Below are 16,693 nucleotides of genomic sequence, written 5' to 3'. Positions count from 1 at the left end.
CCATCCACCAACCCCAGCTCATTTGCTTTGTTTGTAAGCAAACAGAGCTACTTAACACTTCTCAAATTTTGAGATGTTTTATGTTACCCTCCCTTTGGCTGGAACGTCTTTCTTTTTTTTTCCTAGTTATAGTCTTAATCTTCCTTCGAAGTTCTACTCCAATGACACCTCGACCACAGGGTCATTCCTGATTACCCTCAACAGAGAGGCGCACTCCTCCTCCCGCACTGCTAGCACACTCTAAATAGCTCTGCAGCAAACACGACACAGCACAGTGACTTCTGTCTCCACGTCTACCTTCCAGACTGTCTACAATGATGTCTCATTGTAGGGCTCACTCCATGTTTTATTTTTGTATACTGAGATCCTAGAACTGTTCTCAGCACCAAATGTTTGCTTATTAAATAGGGAATAAACATACCTCTACTGGTCTCACCCAAGCCAAAGAACAAGGGATAGCCTGAGCTGGAAGCTTTGTGTAACAGCACCTGCAAGAGATAATCAAATACACAAACGTTTCATCATACTTCTTAAATGCATTTTATGGAATCTCTAATCCATTCTTGATTTCAGCTATTCACACCACTTCAGAGTATTTTATTCATGGATTTTTAAGTTAATGACTTACACTTTAAAGCAATCTAAGAAATAAAATTTTTAAACATAATAATCTTTGAAAACCATGCAATTAAAATACAGATAGGAACAGACTGACCTTCATGCTATATAAATGCAACTCTTAGCGTGACCCAAAAAATCATTTTCTTAATAAGACATTGGAATTTAACCTCATGGGCCATTCAGATTCACCGTCACATGAAAGACAACATAAGAGATTATAACCCCCTGTAAAACTAAGGGACTGTATGCCAAGTCCATTTGCATGAAGAACAAAGAGGGATGGAAGGGAGGGAAGTATAGAGGGAGGAAGGCAAGAGAAAAGGAAGAGTGATCCTAACTCCATGTGGCTTCAGCCCAAGGATTCAAAACTTAAGAATAATTCAATAAGATCTGTTAACTCACTTGAGAAACCTCAGGGAGGACTTCTGAACAGTTCCGATATTTCCGAAGTCTGGGTAGAATACTTCAACTTCCTGCTTCCCAAGGACTCTATGGATGATGACCCGATACCACCACTTATCCTCAGAAATCCTTACACAACAGAGATGTCCTGGTTGGATGAAATACTCTGGCAAGGTGTACCGATCAGAAACCAGCTGATTAGAATAGCAGCGCCTACAGAATTCCATAATACAGGGAATCACATAGGGGAAGGAAATATCAAGAACATTTTTCCTAATGTATCAAGAACAAAAAAGTCTTGGCAAAAAGGAAAAGGATCCCCACTTTTTCTGATTTGTTAATGCTTATTCATACTAATTTAATTTTCCTCTTTCTTATCAAAATCCCTTCATCAACAAACTTCCTCAAACAGAAGTTACACATTCATTTAAACTCCTACTCCGAACAAAATGTAATCCAATTTTATTCCTCAGCATTTCCTAAAATGGGCATTTAAAAAAAAAATTTTTTTTCATAATAATATATTTTTTTAAAGATTTTATTTGACAGAGAGAGACAGCCAGCAAGAGAGGGAACACATAAGCAGGGGCAGTGGGACAGGAAGAAGCAGGCTCCCATTGGAGGAGCCTGATGTGGGGCTCGATCCCAGAATGCCAGGATCACGCCCTGAGCCGAAGGCAGACGCTTAATGACTGCGCCACCCAGGCGCCCCTCATAATAATATTTTTATTATATTATGTTATTCACCATACAGTACATCTCTGGTTTTTGATGTGAAGTTTGATGATTCATTAGTTGCGTATAACACCCAGCGCACCAAGCAATACGTGCCCTCCTTACTACCCATCACCAGCCTATCCCATTCCCCCACCCCCCTCCCCTCTGAAGCCCTCAGTTTGTTTTTCAGGGTCCATAGTCTCTCATGCTTCATTCCCCCTTCTGATTACCCCCCTTTCTTTATCCCTTTCTTCTCCTACCGATCTTCCTAGTTCTTATGTTCCATAGATGAGAGAAACCATATAATTGTCTTTCCCTGCCTGACTTATTTCACTTAGCGTTATCTCCTCCAGTGCCGTCCATGTTGTAGCAAATGTTGAGAAATCGTTCCTTTTGATAGCTGAGTAATATTCCATTGTATAAATTGAGCTACCCTATGACCCAGCCATTGCACTACTGGGTATTTACTCCAAAGATACAGACGTAGTGAAGAGAAGGGCCATATGCACCCCAATGTTCATAGCAGCAATGTCCACAATAGCTAAATCGTGGAAGGAGCCGAGATGCCCTTCAACAGATGACTGGATTAAGAAGTTGTGGTCCATACATACAATGGAATATTACTCAGCTATCAGAAAGAACGGATTCTCAACATTTGCTGCAACATGGATGGCACTGGAGGAGATAATGCTAAGTGAAATAAGTCAAGCAGAGAAAGACAACTATCATATGATTTCTCTCATCTATGGAACATAAGAACTAGGAAGATCGGTAGGGGAAGAAAGGGATAAAGAAAGGGGGGGTAATCAGAAGGGGGAGTGAAGCATGAGAGACTATGGACCCTGAAAAACAAACTGAGGGCCTCAGAGGGGAGGGGGGTGGGGGAATGGGATAGGCTGGTGATGGGTAGTAAGGAGGGCACGTATTGCATGGTGCACTGGGTGATATACGCAACTAATGAATCACTGAACTTTACATCAGAAACCGGGGATGTACTGTATGGTGACTAACATAATATAATAAAAAAACATTAAAATAAAAAAAAAGAAGATGTGGTCCATATATATAAAATGGGCATTTTTAAGACATTAGTGGCCTGCTAGTTCCCAAGTCCAATAGATAAGTCTCCCCAGCTTTCAATATCCCTGTTTTCTCTGTAGCATGACCCTGACCCCGTCCGCTTTCAATCACTAACCTAGTTTCCAAGACACTATTTTCTCCTACTTCTTCCCTGTCAATAATTGTGCCTATATGGGCTCTGTAATTGCCCTAAAAGTCTGGGTTCTCTGGGCTCTTCTTTTTAGGAAGTATTAAATAATAAAAACTCAGACTTTAGAGCCAATGACAGGGGCTCAAATCCTGACTCCATCATTTACTAGCCATGTAACTTCACCTTTCTGTCCTCACCTTACTCGTTGAGCATTGAGAGGATAATAAAGCCTTAGTTCAAATATGTGAATGTTTGGCAGAGTCCAAATACAGTAAGCACTCCTTAACCCTCACTACCCTTGCTGTACACAACACCGTCTCACCCACTTTCATGTCTTCAACCACTATGGATAAACCGGTGAGTCTCCATCTCGAGCTTTGACCCAGAATCGTTTCTGAACTTTAAAACTTCACTTCCGGCTGTATGGAAAAGATGCTAGTTGTCCCCCAGTTCTCATTCTCCACTCTTCTTCCCCTAGTAAGAGAATCCCAAATTTCAGCTGAGTATATAGCCATTCAGATTTTTCAGGCTCCCTTGCATCTGGATGTGAATACCAAGTTCTGGGCAATGAGATGTGAGAAAAAGTAGAGTGTGTGTGATTAGGATGGTGAATTTTATGTGTATTCTACCACAACTAAAAGTAAAGTATAGAAATTCCAGCTCGTGTCTTTCAAAGAAAATGGCATGCTTCCAACCTCCCACCTTCTTCTTTTTCTCCTTCCCACTGGCTGGAATGAGGACCTGGTGGGTGTGGTGGTGAGCTACCCCCCTGGACCATGTGGATGGGGCAACACACTGTGACAGCAAGACAGGAAACACTTGCGTCCCTAACACCATGGAGCTCCCCTATCAGTCTACATTGCTTATATACAGACTATTATGGGAAGAAGAAATCTCCATCTTCTCTATGCTACTATGGCTAAGTTATGTCTTTGTAACAGTGACTAAACCTAATCCTAACTAATATTGTCCACTCAACATTGTCGATTCCCTACCTCACGGTCACCTTAGAGGCAGCAGGTGCAAACTTCTAACCCTAGCTTAAACCCACCCAATCTCTAAAGTCAACACAGGTTTCCTATTCTCCCTTTCTCCTTTGTCCTTCTCAAACCCACTCTTGTCACCAATAGCTGACAACTGCACTTTCCCAAAATCTCTCCAATTTCTCTCTTTCCACTGTCTCTCTCTTACCAAAACTAGCATATTAACGGATGCTCTCCGGTTCCCTCCACCCATCTTCCACACTGCAACCAGAGTTATCCTAAAATACAAACCTGCTGAGGCCCCTACTTTCTAAAAACCTTCAGAGGCTCTTCACCGTCTACAGAGTAAGTCAGAATTCCTTCCTGTGGAGTTCATACTCCAGCTCTTCCCTGGTATTCCAGATTCACATTCAGTTACTGTCCACCCAACCTCACACAGTGGGGACTGCACTGCCCTATTTGATGCTCCCAGAGCACAACACTACTCCCGTCGTTAATGCTAATGCTGGCCTTGGTGCCTGTGACTGGACCTGCACATACTCACTCACATTTCTTGACTGGCAACTTCTTGATTTTTAAGTCGAGCTCAAGTACCTTCTTCGTGAAGCTCTCTTCCACCTTGCCCAGGCAGAATTACCACCTCGTTCAATACCCCACACAGCCCCTATCTTCCCAGATAATTGTGGTGTTGACAAAGGCAAAGATCATGTCTGTCTTCTTGTACTCCTCATGCCTCAACATCCCAAGCACACAGCGGATGGTATTAATAATAACAGCAGCCAACATTTGAGCTAGACTCCAATCTAAGCACTTTAATCTTCACAACTCTGGGAGGCAGGTGCTATTACTATCCCTACTTTGGAGATAAGGAGACTAGGCCTAGAGAGTTAAAGTAACTTCAAGGTCATAGAGCCAGTAAGTATAATTTAAAACATGTACTAAATCTTACAGGCATACTGGAATGGAATATATGATAACATTTTTACTAAGTGATTATTATGTGATTTACATTATGCCAGGTGTTCTTGGGTGAGAGAGGAGTGGAGTATATAATGTGGTAAAATTAGATTAAAAAATGGAATGCTCTTGGAGAGGTATGTAATAAATAAATTATTCTTATACGTGACACCAATGTAAAAATCAGACACTGTTGTTCATGAATAAATCTTAAGTAATTGCAAATGTACACATTTTACATGGTGTTTACTAAGAAAGGGCATCATTTCTCAGCAGAGAAAAGAGATTAGAGTAGTAGAGTAAAATAGTGATTTGCCCTTCTCATTGTGTTAACATTTGCAATGATGGTATAAAAGCAAGGTGGCACCAAACTTTACTAGCTGTCATTTATACGTCACCACCATGCACTCACCAATAAAAAAAAAAAAAAAAAAAGCCACTGTCACTTAAGAATGTCCTTGATAAAGTAATCAAAATCAAGTGTATTAAACCTCAACCACTGAGTGACTGTCTTTTCAATATCCTATGTGACAAAAATGGAAGTATTGTACCCATAAAACACTTCTCAAGTTGTCTTAAGGAAAAGCACTTATGCATCTGGGTTATGAATGGAACTAGCTGCCTTTTTTGTGGAACTATTTACTTGGAAAATGAACTAGCCATTGTTCTCATGGAACACCATTTTTGCTTGAAAGGACCATTATCAAACCACGTTTATTCAAACTTAGGTATCTGACACACATTTTCTCAAAAATGAGGTGAGCCTGTCACTTCAAGGAAAACACTGACAGTATTTGTCATCACTGATAAAATGTAAGGCTTTCAAGTGAAAATTAGGATTCTGGCAATGTTGCATCTACCACCATAAGCTTGACAGCTCCCTAATATGTAATACTTTTCTGATGAGATCAGTGGCGACATTAATAAATGTGGAAGATCTGCATAACTCTGCAAACCAGTATTTTCCATATTACCATTGCATGATGTTTTAAAATTAGTAATGGGGGTAAAAGATCCTTTCAGGGCCAGTTACATTTAGTCCACAGTTAGAAGGGCCTTAGACGGGGCACCTGGGTGGCTCAGTCATTAAGCGTCTGCCTTCGGTCAGGTCATGATCCCGGCGTTCTGGGATTGAGCCCCGCATAGGGCTCCCTGCTCAGCGGGAAGCCTGCTTCTCCTTCTCCCACTCCCCCTGCTTGTGTTCCTTCTCTCCCTGTCTCTGTCAAATAAATAAATAAAATCTTAAAAGAAAAAAAAAAGAAGAAGAAGAAGGGCCTTAGGCTTGCTTTAATGTTCTGCTACTGCTGTACTGAAATTCTTAATGATTTTTAAACCTGGCACCTCTTGCCTTTTAATTTTGCAGTGGAGCCTGCAATTACATAATCAGTCCTGGTCCATTCACAGTGCAAAGGAAGACCAATGGATTTTAACATAGGAGGGTATGTAAAGTTCCAATTCCACATTGCAACCAATCTTTAAAAAACTACCACTTGCCAAGTTTTGGAATGTTCACAAATTTTCTGAAAATATCAAAGAAGATTCACAATTTTCTGAAAAGGCTGTTAAAATACTCCTTTTCCCAACTAGGTATCTGTGTGAGGGCAGATGTTTTCATATACTTCAACCAAAACAATGTACCTCAAGAGATTAAAGACAAAACCAGATATTAAAATCAAACTTTCTTCTATTAAAACAGATATTAAAGAGATCTGCAAAAACGTAGAACAATGTCTATGTTGTTTTCTGGAAAACAGTTATTTTTCACAGAACTATATTATTTATATTCACACAAATGGACTTACCATTATATTTAAACAAAAAAATATTTAAATGTTAGTTTTAATTTCTAAGATAAGCATCAATAAACACAAGTTATTGAGTCCTTAATTTTTAAAAGCCCTAAAGCCAAATGTTGAGAACTTCTGATTTAGAATGAGATACATGAAAAATACACTGAAAACAACGGACTCCTACCGCATCTCAATCATCATGTCTTCAAGTAACTCTGATGAATCCCTGCTATAGATTCGGATGTAGAATTGACTAGGAGAGATGATATACTCCACAAAGACACCCACAAGGGTACTGGTATCTAACGGTGGCAGTCTGCATAATTTCTTGTCCCGTATAGCATCTGGTGGGATATCATGATTTGCCATTGCCAGGTTGAGCTGTGACTTGTTAACTTCTACTTGCTGCAAGTTAGAAAAGAAACCGCTATAAAACCTTGAGTGGCATTTCAAACTATGACATTTCTCCAAGCATATTTCATGAGTCATCTTTATCAAAGTCACCTGGGAAATTATAAAAATGAAGCTTCTTAGACTCTATCTAGACTTACTGATCGAGAATACCTGGAAGTGGGGCTTCCAATTATGCATTTAAAAAATTCCCTAGGTGGGCACCTGGGTGGCTTGGTTGGTTGAGTGTCTGCCTTCAATTCAGGTCATGATCTCAGGGTCTTGGGATCCAGCCCTGCATCCGGCTCCCTGCTCAGCGGCAAGCCTGCTTCTCCCTCTCCCTCTGCCTGCTGCTCCCCCTGCTAGGGCTTTCTATCAAATAAATAAATAAATAAAATCTTAAAAAAAAATTCCCTAGGTGATCCTTACCTACATTAATCTATGAAAACTACTGCCTTATGACATTAGAAGTATGTTATCCAGCTGCCCCATACAAAATTGCAAATATGGTACTTAAAATATTCAGGCTGAGCCAAGATAGACTGTCATCCTACCCCAACCCTATCAACAAAGATAACTTAAAAGAATGGATTAAATTTCACACTAGTCTTCCAACCAAAAGTAGGGTTTCTCAAGCACTCTTATTCTAAAATATCTTATTTTCCTTTAGGCCTTTCTCTTGTCCTCAAGAAAATATGCAGTAAGCTTTCCAAACAAAATGTTTTCCTTACATGAAAGAAGCCAGGCATAGACAGAAGAAAAGAAGAGTAAGCAATTAATTCCTTAACAACAACAAAATAAGTAATAGGAGAGGAGAATGCAAAAAATGAGAATTGTGTGGACATGTGATGAAAAAGAAAAAAGAAAAGCACCCTATAACTGAGGACAGGTGCAGGGGCAATTCGCAGCAGTTGTTGGGACACACAGCAAAAACAAAGCTCCTCAACTCTTCCCTCCAAAGCCCTCGAGGGTTTTCCAGCCTACATTTTAAAAAGCATGGACTAAGCATTGGCTACACCTCTTGAGAAAACCGGCAAATCTTCAAAGCCATCTGAAAACTTTAAAATGAGATCTGAATGAAATTAGTTATACAAAAGATTGAAAACCAGAATAAATGCTGCATACGGTGACTTCAAACCAAAGCTTTGCTCTAAGAAATCACATTTCTAGAAATAAGACTTTTCTAAAGTAGAATTTTGGTTTAAAGAAATACTCCTTCAGATACTTTTCATAATGCTGAATCTGCAGTACACAAAGTCGTTAAGCCTTACCAGCTGTAAAGGCTTTACCACCAGATTAGGCTTCTTGCAAATCTTCTGTTCTGGCTCCTTACGGTTTTTAGGAGGACAATCCCAGGTAGTCTCCTTGACAGCAGCAGTAGACAGTGAATTTCTAGGGGGACTGGAGACATAAGCTTTGACTTCTATTTTCTTATCTGATTGAACTAAACATGAATTTCTGACTGAAGAAACGTCTCCATCTGAAATGATCAATAGAGTAGCCTATGGATAGCTATTACAATACTTTGTATAACTGTTACTAAGCACATTCTATGGGCCAGGCACTGGGTAAATAATAATGATAAATGAGAGATATGAACCTGTCTTTGCAGACCTTTCAGCACAGAGAGATAAAAGGAAGTTCTAGATGGGAACAAATCTTAAATTATTTATGTTGGCAGGGAGACGGTAAGTCTGGTAAGGTTTCTTGAACTTTGACTAAAGGTTTTATTTTTCAACATCCTGATTTCAGTTTACTTCTTGTTCAAATTTGGCAGTGAATGTGCATTGCTACTTAATGTACAATGTATGTGACTACTTAATATTCCACAATACAGTGCCTTAATTTTTAGGGAATTACCAAATCAATCACATATTTTGTTCAAATTACATGTGTATGATGATTATAAGAGGTCGATACTATTAAAACAGGTGCCCCTGGAGGTTAAGCGTCTGCCTTTGGCTCAGGTCATGATCCCAAGGTCCTGGGATCAAGTCTCTCATCAGGCTCCCTGCTCAGTGGGGAGCCTGTTTCTCCCTTTCCCTCTGTTCCCTAGCTCGTGCTCTTTCCCTCTCACTCTATCTCAAATAAAATCTTAAAAAAAAAAAAAAAAAGACTCCAGATAGACCTACAACCACAGTGGCTCCTAAAGAAAAACTAATAAAAGTGCACAAAGATGTGGGTATCTACATCTATACCTTTTATAATGATAAAAAATAAATACACTCTATACATCTGTCAATAGAAGACTGATTAAATGAATATAGTCACATAAAAGAATTCTATGTAGTTAAAAAGGATGAAATAAACTTTTTTATGCTGATATAGAACAACATCCATAATATATGAGGTATAAAAAGCAAGAACTTATACGATATTTATAGAATACTGTTTTGTGCAAGAAAATTGTACATATGATAAATAACTATGTTATATACAAGAGGTCAAAAAAAGACCCATTAAAACACTTTACATTGCTGGAATTGTTTAAATAAGTAAATGTTGCTTTTATAAGTTTTTAAAAATCTACCTATGCTTACATATATGTTGAAAAAAATCTGGAAGACTATATAAAAATTCTAACAGCGTTTTTGGGGGAAGTAAAATGATGGTAATTGTTCACTTCCAACTTTCCACTCATCTGTGATATTTTCCAAAATGAACATGAGTTATTTTAATAATCAGAAAAATCAGCAAAGATACATTTACATTTTGGAAAAAAATTGCTATCCATCAAAACCACTTGTAAAAGCTTATAAAAATATAAGTACAATTGACCCTTGAACAATGCAGGGGTTAGAGACACCAACCCCTCATGCAGTCAAAAATCTGCATATAACTTTTGACTCCCCAAAAACTTTACTCATAGTCTACTACTGACCAGAAGCCTTACTGTAACATAAACAGTTGACTAACATATATTTTGCATGTCATATTTATTAAATACTGTATTCTTATAATAAAGCTAAAGAAAAAATGTTTAAAAAATTATAAGGAAGAGAAATTACATTTACAGTACTATACTGAATTTACCAAAAATAATCCATAGGTAAGTGGACCTATCCAGTTCAAACCCATGTTGTTCAAGGGTCAACTGTACCATATTATACTATAATTTAGCATGACCATTGAGGGAACAGAGGAAAAAGTACATAGAATCTCTCTGCATTAGTTCATAATAACTGTATATACAATACACAATACCCTCAATAAAAATTTCAAAAAAAAAAAAAACACAAAAAACCTAAGTCAAAAGAAAAACACAAGAAACAAATAAAAATCAAATGCCCTAAATGTGATGTGGTATCCTGGAGTGGATCCAGAAACAGAACAATTGTGGGAAAAATGGTAAAACCAAAATAAAATCCAGAGTTTCATTAATAGTAATGTATCAGTCAATTTCTTAGTTTTGATAAATGTATCATGATAAGATGTTAATATTAGGGGAAATAGATGAAGGGCAAATGAATTCATTAATATCTCTGCAACTTTTCTACAAACCTAAAATTATCCCAAAATAAAAAGTTTATTTAAAAATAAATACGAGTGCTAGGTCCCAATTCACACCCACTTATTCTGAATATCCATGTATTTCTTTTCTTTTCTTTTTTAAGATTTTATTTATTTATTTGACAGAGAGACAGCCAGTGAGAGAGTGAACACAAGCAGGGGGAGTGGGAGAGGAAGAAGCAGGCTCCCAACGGAGGAGGGCTTGATCCCAGGGACTGGGATCATGCTCTGAGCCAAAGGCAGACGCTTAACGACTGAGCCACCCAGGCGCCCCAATATCCATGTACTTCTAAAAAGCCTTGGATGCATAGCCAGAGTTAACAACAACTGATCCAGTGCTTCCCCATTAGATCACTATTTTAAAAAATTTATTTCTTCAGAATTATCCAAATATCTGGATAATGTGAAGAAAGTATATTTTAAAAATTCAGATGGTCTATGGGGCACCTGGGTGACTCGGTTGGTTAAGCACTGGACTCTTGGTTTTGGCTCAGGTCACAATCTCAGAGTTGTGGGACTGAGCCCTAAGTCAGGCTCTGCGCTCAGCTCAGGGTGTCTGCCTTCCCTCTTGCCCTCCCATTGCCCCTCCCCCCACCGGTGCATTCTGTCTCTCCCTCTTTCTCTCTCTCTCTCTAAAATAAACAAATAAATCTTTAAAAAAATTTAGATGGTCTTCATTAAACAGGTTAGCCTTACTACAACAAATATCAGCAAAAAGAATGGTCACCACATACAAAGAGTTTTCAAGGTTAATGTGTAATCTATTTGGTTGATGTGGTTACAGTAAAGACTATTCATGAGCAATGCTTTATTTTTCTTTGTCCTCTCAGGGACAAATAAAATCAGGTTTGCATCTCCCAGAACATTTCAGGCTCATCTCCACTTTACCTACAGACAATTCATTGGGGTACCTACTATGCAGAACACTCCAAGAACCCCCAGCTCACACTCACTTCAGCTCCACTTGTACCTCCAGGACACACTGTGCATGGAGAGCACCAGAATCCTCTGGTCTGTACCCACTTCAGCTCCTGCCATCACACCAGAGTGGTCCTGGAATGAAGTGCCCTGGGACACCCAGCCTGCACCCACTAAAGCTCCAGCCAACCAGCCAAAGCTGCCAGACACGTACAGTCTATACAGGGGATGTTCCTATATGAGGCAATTCCTTCAAGTCTAAGAGAAGTAGTTTTCCCCCTAATTCATAGAAACAAACACAGAGAGTCAAACAAAATGAGGAGACAGAGGAATATGCCCCAAATGAAAGAATAAGATAAAAGCTTAAAAAAGAACTAAACCAAATGGAGATAAGCAACCTACCTGATAGAGTTCAAGATAGTAATCATAAGGATGCTCACCTGACTTCCAGAGAAGAGTCCATGAACTCAGAGAAACTTCAACAAAGAGACAGATAATATAAAAAAGGACCAATCAGAGCTGAAGAATGCAATAATGGAAGTGCAAAATACACTAGAGGGAATCAACAGCAGATCAGAAGGTACAGAAGAATGGGTCAGTGATCTGGAAAACAGGGTAATGGAAAGCACCCATGCTGAACAGAAAAAAAAATATTTTTTCAAATAAGGATAAGTTAAGGGATTTCTGGGACAATATCAAGCATTCTAAAATTCACATTATAGGGTTCCCAAAAAGAGAGAGGGAGTGAAGAGGGCAGAAAAATAACTTGAAAAAATAATAGCTGAAAACTTCTCTGACCTGGGTAAGAAAACAGAATCCAAAACCAGGAATCACAAAAAGCCCAAAAAAAGATGAATCCAAGATATCCACACCAAGATACAAATTAGTTAAAATGTCAAAAATTAAAGATAGAGAATCTAAAAATCAGCAAGAGAAAAGCAACATGTTACATACAAGGAAACCCCATAGGATAATCAGCTTTGATGGGAATGGCATGATATATTCAAAGTGATGAAAGGACAAAACCCTATAACCAAGAATATTCTACCCAGCAAAGTTATCATTCAGAATTTAAGAAGAAATAGTTTCCCAGGCAAACAAAAGTTAAAGGAGTTCATCACCACTATAAGAGACTTAAAGAAATGTTAAAGGGACTACTTTAAGTGGAAAAGAAGAGGCCATAATTAGAAAAAAATTATGAAAGGAAAGAATTTCATAAGTAAAAGCAAACATACAGTAAAGGCAGTAATCAATCTCGTATAAAACTAGTATGAAGGTTAAGAGACAAATGTAGCAAAATCGATTATATCTAAAAAAATTAGTTAAGGGCCATGAAATAAAGATATAAAATATGACATTACATACACAAAACTTGGAGGAGGGGGTAGTAAAAATTTTATGTTTTTAGAATGTGTTCAAACTTCAGCAACCATCAACTTCAAATATAAAACAGACTGCTACAAACATAGTATATTATATATGAACCTCATGGTAACGGCAAACAAAACACCTATAATAGATAAGCAAAAAATAAAGAGAAAGGAATCCAAGGATAACACAAATGAAAATATCAAATCACAAAGATAAAGCAAGAGAAGGAACAGAGAAGAACCATAGAAAGAACCAGAAAACAATGAACAAAACAGCATTAAGTATATACTTATCAATAATTACTTTAAATGTAAATGCACTAAAAGCTCCAGTCAAAAGACATAGGGTAACTGAATGGATTAAAAAAAACAAAAACAAAACCCCAAGACACATCTATATGCTGCCTTACAAGAGACTCACTTCAGACCTAAAGACACACGCATACTGAAAGTAAAGTGTTGGAAAAACATAGACCATGCAAATGGAAAAACAAACAAACAAACAAACAAACAAAAAGCCAAGGTAGCAATATGTCAGACAAAGTAGACTTTAAAATAAACACTGTAACAGGAGACAAATAAAGGCATTATATAATGATAAAGAGATCAATTCAACAAGAAAATATAACCATTGTAAATATCTATACACCCAACCCAACATAGGGACACCTAAATACATTAAGCAAATATTAGAAGACATAAAGGGAGAAACTGATAATGACACGGTAATAGGAGGGGACTTGAATACCCACTTACATCAATGAACAGATCACTCAAGCAGAAAATAAGGAAGCAATGGCTTGAACAACACATTAGACCAGGTAGACTTAACAAATATTTACATAACATTTCATTCAAAAAACAGCAGAATACACATTCTTTTCAAGTTCTTTTCATTCTCCAGAATAGATCATCTTAAGCCAAAAACAAGACTCAATAAATTTAAGAAAACTGAAACCATATCAAGCATCTTTTCCAAATGCAACAGTACAAAACTAGAAATCAATTACAAGACAAAACTGCAAAAAAACAAACACAAGGATGCTAAAACAACATGCTATAAAACAATCAATGAATCAATGAAGAAATCAAAGAGGAAATGAAAAAATAGATGGAGACAAATGAAAATGAAAACACGATGATCCAAAACCTTTGGGATGCAGCAAAAGCAGTTCTAAGAGGGAAGTTTATAAGGATACAGCCTTACCTCAAGAAACAAGAAAAATATCAAACAATTTAAACTTACATCTAAAGAAGCTAGAAAAAGAAGAACAAATCCCAAAGTTAGTAGGAGAAAGGAAATAATAAAGGTGGGAATAGAAATAAATGAAATGGAGATTAAAAACAATAGAGATCAATGAAACCAAGAGCTGGTTCTTTGAAAAGATAAACAAAATTGATATATCTTTAGTCAGATTCATTAAAAAAAAAGAGAGAGGATTCGAACAAATATCAAAAATGAAACACAAAACAAACCAACAGTACAAAAATACAAAGAACTCTAAGAGAATACTACACAAAATATTATGCGAACAAACTGGACAACCTAGAAGAAATGGATAATTCCTGGGAACATACAATCTTCCAAAACTGAACCAGGTAGAAAATATAAACAGACCAATTACTAGTAACAAAACTGAATCAGTAATCAAAAAATTCCCAAGAAATAAAAGTGCAGGACCAGATGGCTTCACAGGTGAATTTTACCAAACATTTAAATAAAGAAGGATTAACACACCTACTCTTTCAAACTTTTTCAAAAAATAAAAGAGGAAGGAAAGCTTCCAAATTCATTTCATGAGTCAGAATTGCCCTGATACAAAAACCAAAGACACTACTAAAAAAAGAAAACTACAGGTCAATATCCCTAATGAACCTACAAGGCAAAAATCCTCAACAAAGCATTAGCAAACCAAATTCAACAATACATTAAAAGGATCAACCACAATCAAGTGGGATTTATTCTAGGAATGCCAGAATGGTTCAATATCCACAACTCAATGAACTTTATACATCACATTAATAAAATGAAAGTTAAAAACCATATGGTCATCTCAATAGATTCAGAAAAAGCTTTTGACAAAATTCGACATCCATTCACGATAAATTCTCAACAAAGTGGATATAGAAGGAACATAATTCAATATGATAAAGGCTATATATGACAAATCCACAGATAACATCATACTCAATAGTGACAAACTGAAAGCTTTTCCTCTCAGGAACAAGACAAGGATGTTCACTGTTGCCAGTTTTATTCAACACAGTACTGGAAGTCCTGGCTACAGCAATCAAAAAAGATATAAAAGGTATCTAAATTGATAGGGAAGACATAAAACTGTCATTATTTGCAGATAACATGATTCTATATACAGAACACCTTAAAAACTCCACCAAAAATCTATTAGAATAAATGAATTCAGTAAAGTTGCAGGACACAAAATTAATATACAGAAATCTGTTGCATTTCTGTAAACTAATAATGAAATAACTGAAAGAGAAATTAAGAAAACAATCCTGTTTACAATTGCATCAAAAAGAACAAAATACCTAAGAATAAATTTAACCAAGTGAAAGACCTGTACTCTGAAAACTATACAATATTGATGAAAGAAATAAAAGATGACACAAATGAAAAGATACACCATGCTCATGGTTTAGAAGAACGAATACTGTTAAAAATGTTGACACTATCCAAAGCAATCCGCAGAGTCAATCCAATTCCTATCAAAATATCAACAGTATTTTTTTAAAGATTTTTTTGCGAGATAATGCTAAGTGAAATAAGTCAAGCAGAGAAAGACAATTATCATATGATTTCTCTCATCTATGGAACAAAAGAACTAGGAAGATCGGAAGGGGAAGAAAGGGATAAAGCAAGGGGGGGTAATCATAAGGGGGAATGAAACATGAGAGACTATGGACTCTGAGAAACAAACTGAGGGCTTCGGGGGGGGTGGGGGAATGGGACAGACTGGTGATGGGTAGTAAGGAGGGCACATATTGCATGGTGCGCTGGGTGTTATACGCAACTAATGAATCATCGAACTTTACATCAAAAACCAGGGATATACTGTATGGTGACTAACATAATATAATAAAAAAGCATTAAAATAAAAAATAGAAAAGAGTCAAAAAAAAAAATAAAGATTTCTTTGCGAGGGAGAGGGAGAGACAAAAAGAGAGGAGGGGCAGAGGGAGAGGGAGAATCCCAAGCAGACTCCCCACTGAGCATGGAGCCTGACACGGAGCTCAATCTCACGACCCTGAGATCATGCCCTGAGCCAAAACCAACAGTCAGATGCTCAACTGTGCCACCCAGGTGCTCCAATACCAACAGTATTTTTCACAGAACTAAATGAATAATCCTAAAATTTATATGGAATCACAAAAGATCCTGAATAGCCAAGGAAATCTTGAAAAAGAACAAAGTCAAAGGTATCACAATCCCAGATTTCAAGACATACTACAAAGCTATGGTATTCAAAACAGTATGGACTGGCACAGAAATGGCCACATAGGTCAATAGAACAGAGCTCCCAGAAATAAACCCATGCTTATATGTTCAATTAATCTAAAACAAAGGAGGCAAGAATATATAATGGGGAAAAGAAAGTCTTTTCAATAAACTGGGCAGCTACATGCAAAAGAATTAAACTGGACCACTTTCTTACACCATACACATAAACAAACTCAAAACAGATTAAAGACCCAAATGTGAGACCTCAAACAATAAAGCTCCTAAAAGAAAACATAGGCAGTAATCTCTTGGACATCAGCCTTAGCAACATTTTTCTAGATATGTCTCCTCTGGCAGGGGAAATG

At 37.3% G+C, this 16,693-nt stretch overlaps 1 protein-coding gene across 1 annotated transcript in view; it reads right to left on the bottom strand.

The window, feature by feature from the left end:
- The window catches only part of TDRD5 (tudor domain containing 5), a 100,097-nt gene that overhangs the window by 35,403 nt on the left and 48,001 nt on the right, over window positions 1–16,693 (bottom strand). The window contains exons 7-10 of the mRNA XM_057315572.1: window positions 8,342–8,514; window positions 6,865–7,085; window positions 1,024–1,236; window positions 422–488 (exon numbers count right to left, since the gene is read on the bottom strand). Coding sequence (XP_057171555.1) covers window positions 422–488; window positions 1,024–1,236; window positions 6,865–7,085; window positions 8,342–8,514 — 674 coding nt within the window. The remainder of the gene's footprint in view (window positions 1–421; window positions 489–1,023; window positions 1,237–6,864; window positions 7,086–8,341; window positions 8,515–16,693) is intronic.

The sequence above is a fragment of the Ursus arctos genome, unplaced genomic scaffold (assembly GCF_023065955.2).
Source record: "Ursus arctos isolate Adak ecotype North America unplaced genomic scaffold, UrsArc2.0 scaffold_2, whole genome shotgun sequence".
NCBI classification, from domain to species: domain Eukaryota; kingdom Metazoa; phylum Chordata; class Mammalia; order Carnivora; family Ursidae; genus Ursus; species Ursus arctos.
The sequence above is the reverse complement of the archived record's forward strand: the minus strand, read 5'-3'. Positions and strand labels throughout refer to the sequence as shown.